The sequence below is a fragment of the Dothidotthia symphoricarpi genome (assembly GCF_010015815.1).
Source record: "Dothidotthia symphoricarpi CBS 119687 unplaced genomic scaffold P153scaffold_10, whole genome shotgun sequence".
In the NCBI taxonomy this organism is placed as follows: Eukaryota; Fungi; Ascomycota; class Dothideomycetes; order Pleosporales; family Dothidotthiaceae; genus Dothidotthia; species Dothidotthia symphoricarpi.
This window is the reverse complement of record NW_022985017.1, coordinates 594,000-603,281: the sequence shown is the minus strand read 5'-3', so window position 1 is coordinate 603,281 and position 9,282 is coordinate 594,000. Positions and strand designations below refer to the sequence as shown.

The window sequence follows — 9,282 nt, the reverse complement described above, 5'->3', positions numbered from 1 at the left end:
TGCCCAATTTGCTTTTTTCTGTCTCCATCCATGGCTTGTTCCAAGTCACAGGCATAGTCACACGGCATATATAATGCTCGTCCCCATCTTCACACCCGACCTCACATCCTTTTCCTTCCTTGAGGTGTTTTATTGAGGTGAGCCGCGAACCCTATTCTCGAAAGGATGTCATGGGGTTCGGAAATCATGGCATGGACCGTGTACAGCACAGTGAGATGTTGAGCTACTAGCAAAGAATCTAACAACCTATGTCGGTATAATGACATGTCCGGTATGCGAGGGGGTGAGGGTCTTGTAGCTAACGAGGGTATTGAGCAATAAGTATGTTTCTGGGAGTAGTCGGAATACACATATCTACCAAAACTCCGTAGATGACCAGAATTTGTATATAGCAAAACCCGCCGACCGCCGTGAAAAATGCAAGATGGAAAGTAAAAGTGAAAGTGAAAACCCGCCCCACCGTCCCCCTCCCCCATCACACATTACCCATTACCCACCTCCCCACCCATAAAGCAGAAGTCACACTGTAGTAGAGTTTCGCGCTCGCTTCGCTTCGCCTGGACGTAAAAACACCCGTTCTCTCCTACATCCGCTCCCCTTCTCGCCCTGCGTGCACGCAGCCGGCTCCTGCCATTGCGGTGGGTAGACGTTTGGCATGAATACCTTGCCGTGGGGTTTTTTCTCGCGGGGTAGGTAGGTGGGTGGAGGGGGGTTCGAGACGTGGTGGGGGAGGAAGGGTTGTTGTTTTCGGGGGGTGGAGGGCGTGTGTGGTGGAAAGACGGCGGGTGGGGTTGGTGAATGAGGTGGGGAGACGGTGAATGGGGTGGGGAGACGGTGAAAGGGGTGGGAGGAGGGATATGAAGAGAAGATAGGATTGGACAGAGACTCTGCTAGAAAGTTGAGCCTGTTGATTGGCTTTAGCGTTGGAGATGTGGTATGTTGATGTGATGAGTTTAGCTCGAGTTCCAAAGGCTGTGGATCATTCTATTGCCTTGTCTTTGGACACATTTCCACAGTGCATTTAAAAACAGACGCTGGAAATGGAGACAAGCTGCAAGCTGACGATGGGAGGAAATAGAATTTGCACCTATGCCAGAATAAATCTCAAGATGATAGAATATGATGGGAGGAAGCAAATTGACGTATAGAGAGAAATGGAACAAACGTATACATTTGACCTAGTGGTAACCACGGAGTAAATTTGAGAAACCAGCCTTCATAACTATCAATGAAATCCAATGAATGTTGTTCTCCAAAATGAGGTTGTTGTGATGAGCGAGTGGTCCCAGTAAAGTGAGGGGTGACGTTGATTCCGGCGCCTTCCCGTCTCTGATCTAGACTCCAAGATCCCTGTCCAAAATTTCGAGATCCATCTTTTCGAGCTCCACGCGAATGGCGATTGCACCGCAGCGTGAGCCATGGGAAAACGAACGGTATTCGACGACGGTGCAAAGGGCGCACATGTGGAGCGCGACTCGAAGCGCCAAAGGATCGACAACAGCAGCTACGAGCGCAACTCGCCGCGCCCGACAAATGGCACAGCAGAGGAAGTCACGACTGCGCGCAGCTTGCAGAAGGCATTGCTCTTCGACCAGGGCGCGACCGCCGACTTTCGCAATGGTGAGCACGCTCTTGGCTTACCTCCAGCTTCACGACTAACCTTCACAGGCCTGAGTCTGTTCAAGCGGTTTCTCGACTCGATCCTCTACTCGGCCGAAGAGCACGATCTGCCCCGCAAGCGCGCCATCCTCGGCGAGTACCTGGACACGCAGAAGGGGAGGGGAAAGGACGAAAAAGACAAGCCGTTTCTGCAGAATTTGATCCAGGCCTGGGACTTTGCGGCAGAGACCAACTTCGAAGCCATCCTTGCCCAGGTCACGGCGGTGCTGGCGCTCTTGTTCAAGGTCCTGTCCAGCCATGGCGAGTTTGTCGAATACGGCACCCTCCTGGCCAAGGCAATCCTGCAGCCGTCCGTCGCCCGTCGCCTCGTCCGCAGCACCTCTGCTGCCTCAAACAAGGAAAACGTCATCTCACCAGCACTGCGCCTGCTCACAGAGCTTACGCGCTTCAACCAGGGTGCCTTCGCAAGAGGCGTCTACGCAAAACGAGACTTTACCCTTGAGCCCAAGATACTGGGTAGGAACATCGCGTTATGGAAGGAGCAGTCGACGCAGACAGCTGCTGAGCAGCGCAAGAAGCCAAGCGTCAGGACTACGGCCATTCGATATCTCCTAACGCATCTGAGATTTCAAGACGAGCGTGCAAAGGTTGAGATTTTGTCCAACACAAATGTCACGCGAGCTGTATTCGACCACCTCAGCACCGACCCACCTTTCCTGATCTTCGAGATATTCGATGTTTTCAAGAGCCATGTCTTCCAAGACAAGACAATTCCACGAAACACCAAGAGTCGCATCCTGAATGGAAAGACACTCTCGCGCATCGCCAGTCTGTACAACTACAATCTTCAGGAGGGGTCGCTCTTAGAAGGGCAAAAGGCGCCAGATGCGCTCGCCCACGAATTCTTGCGCATGGTCTGCACCGATCCGGCATATGGTGTTATGCTACCCACCCAGGGCTTTTATCCTTCCACATTTGACGATGAGGACGCCGAGATGGACGATGCAGGAGACTATGGCCTCGACTTGGACTTTGAATCGACACAGACCTTCGTCAGGATGGGACGAGTACGCAACATCATTCTCTCGGAATTCATTCTCAACCAACGACCCTATGCGAATACGTTACACCAGGAGTTGGTCATTGATATCTTCAAGGCCTGTCCTGAACTGATTGCAGACTACTTCACCAAGCGGAGGGACTTTAGCTACGACCCCAAACTCACGTCGACATGGATTGGGTATTCTGCGTTTCTGTTCCAGGCAATCCAAATCCCTGTGCCAAAGTACTTTGGTGCGAAGAAGAACTATCGCGACCATCCACCTCCGGTGCCAGCCTTGATGCAAAGCGTCTTACCTCAGCCTCTCAACCAACAGGTACTGTCAAAGTGTCTTAACCACAACTCTGACCTCGTGCAACTATTTGCAGTCCGCGTTCTCATTGTCGCATTCCAGAAACTACAAAGTCTTGTCCAGGAGCTCAATAATGCAAACCTCATCAGGCCATCCAAGCACTGGGAGCAAGCAAGCAAGGCCCTCGTCTCGGAATTCAGTCGACGCTGCCCGCCGATAAGAACGATATTTTTGGCTCTCAAGAAGCCTGGGCTGAAAGACATGAAGCGTGAGTCGATCACGAGGCTTTTGAGGCTTTACTACGAAGTTACGCCTCAAGTTGCCCTCCAGGAAAAGTTCGACGTCTCGTTGCCATTGTGTAATGCGCTCGGCGAAGTCGAGAAGCCCGCAGATTCACCCGAAGACAAGGCGTTCCGTGTCATGGAGCTTGAACATTGGATCCAAATGGCGAGACATTCTCCCGCTATGCGTTGGTGGCAAAAGCATAGTAAGTGATCTGGTCTGGTGTCATAATCAAATCACTGACTTCTTAGAAACTCTTCCTCATTCCCCATTCGTCACTCTTCTCAAGCTTCTAGTTACCTCAAAAGAGAACGAACTGTATGCGGGTGTCAAATCGCTGCTCATCGCTATTCTACATGATCAAGAGATGCTGCAGACGAAAACGTCACCCGATGCTCTGGATGCTCTCATCGCCAGCCTGGGAGCATCGTCCGGCCCATCAGCGCCGTCAACTGAAGTGCTTGACTTCCTCGACGACTGCTGTGCACGGTTCATTAAAGTACCCATCAAATACTTTGATGATCTGGATACCCTGTGTGCGCGCAACTCGCAGTCCGCGGCAGATCTTGGGCCTTTCAGCCCCCTCTTGTTAACACTAGTTGAACAATGGCCCTTCAAGGGTGGCGAGAAAGTCACAAGCAGCGTGGCAGAAAGTCTTGCTCAATGGCTATCGAAATTGCTCTATCTCCTCAAACTCATCGGCGAAGACGAATCCATCTTGAGCCTTGTGAGAGACTCTTTGGCCGATTCAGCAAACGTTGCATACAAAGAGGTGCTAAAGGATGCATTCTTGTGGAAGATGGGCAAGGAAAGGGCTAAAGAGAGTCTGAAACTCGCAACTGGCGCGGATTTTAGCGGCTCAGAGAGATCCAGTGCATCGCCTGTTCCGACAGAAGCGCCTGAGTTGCTGACTCGAGTTCGCCCTGACATCGATCCTGAGCTACCTCCCGCAGAGGACGAGAAGCATACTGGTCTCACACGATGGAAGAAGAAGGACTTGGATGAAGCTATCGATGATGGAGACATCGGAGACTTGATGCTGTGCTTGTGTTCAAAACATGCCGAGATCCGCTTGCAGGCTGTCAACAGCATCCGGCAGCTGATGGCGACGATAGGCGTAAGCATAGCAGTGTGGCTGCATACAACGGTATCGCTAACACTTCACAGGCAGAGGATATCAAACCTGATGTTCAGCAAATCTACGTGCTTTTCGGAGAAGTGCTTGAAACCGTTGATCCCACGGGCTCGCAAGTGCTTTCCTACGTTGGCGGCGTTCTCGCTGCCCGCGCGGTCCAGATTCTAGCCGATCCAATGCACACCATGTTCAGCAAGATCAACACGTTCCTCACAAAGTCTCCAGCGTGGGAGGTAGACCATCTGCTACGCTACTTTTGGCATAGTATCATTTCCAGCGAACCGGACGAAGATGGCAATTACCACAAGGAGGTCGACTGGTTTCTGGATTACATGATGGACTCTCTGCGGACTTCGACAGACATGGAGATATTCAGAACGAGTGGTATTTTTGAGAAGCTGCTCAGCTACTATAGTTCCAGGTCTTGCGCTGCACCCACGAAGGAGAAGATCGTAAAGCTGCTGCTAAGAGCTGCTGCTGTGGGTGGAAGCACGACGCTCATCACCAGATGTGGGTTGATTACTTGGATCCAGATGGCACTCGACAGCAATGATCCCCGCCACCGCTCTTTGAAGACCCTGGCGTCTAGGGTGTACGAGACTTGCGATCGGGAGAAGGTGGCTGCATGGAGCAGTGGCACAGTCAGCGAAGCCGTTGCTGCGTTCGCCAAGGTTGGAGCTTGAGTATGTGGAAAGAGCCTTTGATGATCTGGATGGCGATGATGTGAGGCGTTTGGGTGTAATATCGCGAGAGCATTGCAGGCGTTTGTCGTAGCTTTCTATTCGTATTGATGCAACTGCCTGGATGGAATAACATCTCAGCGTCGAATCGATCTTTTGCAATGTCACAACCGACTCAAGGTGACAAGAACAGAGTGAAATGGTGACGACTATCTCTCCAAACTCGCCGCATGTGACCTCGCCTACCGGTGTTAGTTAATCCGGGGCTCTCAGCAAGTGTACCATGGAGCACGAGGCATTACCACACTCGCAAGCAATCCAAGCACAACGACAACAACACAACATCAACAACAACAAAAGCAAACGTTACCCATTCTCCAAAATCTCAGCACTTTGCCGCAGAACGCCTCCAAAAATCACTCACCGCATTCACGACGAACGGTTGCCTGCCAGAGTCGCGACTGCTCCTCCGCTCGCCGCCTTTGCAGCAGGGGTGTGTGCTCTAACTTAACCCCGTCCACGTTGCATCCCACCTCGAGCTTCGTCCCCATCGCCTTGACCACTTCGAATCCGTACGATACCACAACACGCGATAGCTCAATCTCCCGCATACGGCCAGCTTACTTTTGCCTTGACCACTATCCAATTCCACGCACCGTCGGCGCCACATTGCTATATCACTGCAAGGGTTGTAGACGGAGATTCTCCCAATTGCCCGCAAATCGAATACACCACCGCTGGCCTGCCTCGAGGCGACCTCTGCCACCTCTGCAACCACCATCGCTAGCTCTACAACATCACACAAGATTACATTCACTAGCTGCTGCGACGAGCTCACAACTGGCCGCTTACCCCTCCTCTGCCTCCGCCTCCGCGCGACTGCACAGGCTTGGCCGCAAAGATGACAGGCCCTAGCTACTCAGTAGAGCAGCTGAAGGCTCTACAAACATCGCCGCTTGTCAAGAAGCCCGATGGCCTGCCGTCAATCCTGCAATGGATGGACGTGCCCACAGACCAGACCAACATGACGCACGCCGCCAACAACAACAATGGCACTGCTCGGCGAACCCGACCTCTACGAGATGGCGAAGGCGGCGCGGCCAACGAGCCTCGCACGGATCGTCCCATCATCAACCCAATGGGGCAGTTCGGCAGACGTCAGAGCATGCGTAAGTCAGAAGCTCAGGGCGTCGTCGCCGCTATTAACGCGCTTTTTGCAGAACCGGGCGACGACACAGTGCTTGGTCCGCCGAAGCTGTCCTTCACCTCCGCATCTCGAGGGGCCAAGGCGGTGGGCGAAGCAAAGGAGCGCACGGGAGTCACCTCGGTAGACGGCGATCAGCTTGGCGACCGCTTCCCGCGTGACAAGACCAACGAGCGATGGACGCGCGACCGCGAGGGTGACCGGGCCCGCGACAAGACCTTTGCCAATGGACGGCGTGGCATCGCACGGGAAGATGGCGAAGGATGGACAAACGTCAAGGGCCGCAAGAGCGTTGGTCAGGAAGACTTTGAGCGATTCGGCCGCAACGGCGACCGCAATAAAGAGAAGGCTGAGGGCGAGCTGGAGAATGACGGCTCTCTGCGACGGGGCAATCGCGAGCGGACAGAGCAGCGCTGGGGTCGTCGTGAAGATGCCAAGGAAGAGGCGAATAAGCCTGCTGTCCAAGGTGGCTGGCGCGACCGCGATCGAGAGCGAGAACGAGAGCGTGGCGGAGAGCGCGAATGGAACAGGGGCGCCAACAAGGCCGAGGAGGATCCAGAGTGGATGGACACTAAGGTGGAAAAGAAAGAGTCTAAGCCTCGCACCCAGGACGACTTCCAGCGCTGGAAAGAGCAGATGAGGGCCAAGGACACCCCAGCCGAGGCAAGGGATGAGCCTAGAGATATGCCTACGGAGAAACCGACCTCGATTGCCATCACCGCGCCTCCCATGCTGACTGCGCCGCTGCACACCCCCTCAACCGAACCCACTCAGGGTGTCCTCTTCGGCAACTGGAGCAGGGACAAAGGTGTAGATCTAGCCAGTCCAGAGGCCGTTACGCCAAAGCCAAAGCCAGCCCAGAAATCCAGATTCATGACCATGTTCGCGAAGCCAGAGGAACCAGCAGCGCCGAGTCAACCTCAGGCACCTCTTCCTGTCCCGTCTGCACCTATGCCAGAACCCAACGCAGACAGGGAGGGCTTTCAACGTATTCTTCAGATGCTTGGCCAGGTCAACGTATCTGGTTCTCCAGCTCCCCCGCCAGGCCTCCCCACTCCTGCCAACGGAAATAGACACAGTGGTGGTATCTCACTCGATTTCCATCAGCAGGCACCGCTTCCAGAGCCACAGAACACTAGGGCGCCACCACCACGAAACCAGGAGCACCAGAGTATTTTGGATAGTATTCTAGCTCAACGTCCGTCTGAACCCGAATCTCGGCAGCCACAACAAGGGAGGTTCAGTAGCATGTCTCCAGACAATGCGCTACACGAACAGTTCAGAATCCCAAGACCCGACTCGAATCGTCCGGAAGACCACTTTGCTGTTCAGCAACCACCTTCGAGGGCAAACAACCCGCAAGATGCGAACCTCGCCGCCATCCTAAACAGTCGTGCACGGGAAGAGTCGCAGCGTGACCAAGAGGTGAAACGACGCGAACGCGACTTCCTGCTCACACTGATGCAGCAACCCTCACGTGCTACTCCACCTCAGCTGCTACATCAAAATCTTCCCCGCCATACGCCGGAGCCCCAGAACATGCCATTTTTCGACCAGATGGGCCAGCGACCTCAAGGCCAGCCTAAGGGCCGCGGTGGTCTCCCACCAGGCTTTATGGAAGACCCCCGTATGTTCAACGAGAACGAGATGATGCGCCGCGAAGCTGAGCGACGAGAGCAAGAACTCCGTCAGCAGCTCAGCATGCAACAGCAACAGCAGCAACAGGAAGTCATGCGTGCGAAGAACTCCCGTATGTCTATAGGATTCTCGGGCCACGACGAATCGATCATGGGTATTCAACGCCGTACTACGGGCGGTGATCCTCGTCCTATGACAAACATGGGCATCCCATCTCAGCCTGTGCCAGATATGTCATACATGGGAGGACGCGGCCAGCCGGGAATGCCACCAACACCACAAGAGCGACCCAACATCGCCCCACCACCAGGCTTCGGAGGCCCCATGCGCCAGCCACCTGGTCTTGGAGGCCTGAACCAACAACCGCAAATGGGCCCTGGAGGACCAGTCTTCTCGTCAGGAAACACACCGCTTGGCCATCCTCCTGGTTTCCCGCCGCCCGGTAACATGCGTGGAATGGGTTTCCCTGTAGGACCTGGAGGAAATGGCATGCAGGGACCGCCTCAAGGACCGCCACAGGGATACTTCCCACCCCCTGGCTATGGAACAGGCCCGCCCATGTCTGGCATGTTACGAGGTGAAGACCCAAGGATGATGTTCGATGGTCAATTCGGCGGGCCAGGCCCACGACAACAGCCAGGTCGACCAGGACCACCACCACCCAACATGTACTAAGCCACAACGAAACGATGCTTATCATACGACGAAGTTTCAGCAACGAGCTTGATCACATGCACTTTACGAGCCCTCTCTGTCACGATTATCGGTTTGCTTAGCCTTGAGCGTAAGTAGCGCGGAGTTAAGGGGGTCCTGATCTGTATACTCTGGGCTGCATGTAGTTTTTCTCCGGTGTACATTTTCTCTCGGCGCGTCATGAACCTATAAAAGCGCTTTGCATCTGGCGATTGGGGGTCTGTACTATGGTATCTTGGTTGCGACGATGGTATTTCCTGTGGATGCCGTGTCTGGGCCGGCGTGTATATAGGAACGAACAAAGCATTCAACGCCGGATACATCGCCGGGTTGAGTTGTGTCTCTGGTGGCAGATAGCAAGTGAATAAGAAGTGCAAGAAGACGCGCGTTGCATTGCGTTGTTGTGTGACTATACGATTTGCCGGGGTGCACTATCCAAGGAGCGCGATACGTGTGGTGAGTAAATTTCGATCATTGGCTTGATCGGTTGGCAACTAGATATTGTGTTTGCAGGAAGAATGTCGTTTTCGTGATTCTCTTCGTATAAAAGGCGTGAGCAACGGCCGCTCAATATAGACGCACTGACGTAATGTCAACACGAAAGGACGTTGGCTTGGATGAAACCGATAAACAAGCAGCATGTCGTCCTCGGCCAAACAAGAGCCAGCCCTCAACAAG

At 53.9% G+C, this 9,282-nt stretch overlaps 2 protein-coding genes across 2 annotated transcripts; both read left to right on the top strand.

Moving 5' to 3' along the window:
• Positions 1-1,418: 1,418 nt before the first annotated feature.
• P153DRAFT_385629 (uncharacterized protein) lies at positions 1,419-5,072 on the top strand (the record flags this gene model as incomplete). The annotated part of the gene is made up of 4 exons (XM_033670450.1): positions 1,419-1,620; positions 1,669-3,459; positions 3,506-4,371; positions 4,422-5,072. 4 exons carry the CDS (start codon positions 1,419-1,421, stop codon positions 5,070-5,072), a joined length of 3,510 nt encoding a protein of 1,169 aa, XP_033523807.1.
• Positions 5,073-5,970: 898 nt separating this feature from the next.
• P153DRAFT_290531 (uncharacterized protein) lies at positions 5,971-8,586 on the top strand (the record flags this gene model as incomplete). Its single annotated transcript, XM_033663720.1, has 1 exon — positions 5,971-8,586. The coding sequence occupies one exon, from the start codon at positions 5,971-5,973 to the stop codon at positions 8,584-8,586; it is 2,616 nt and encodes an 871-aa protein (XP_033523806.1).
• Positions 8,587-9,282: the final 696 nt, after the last annotated feature.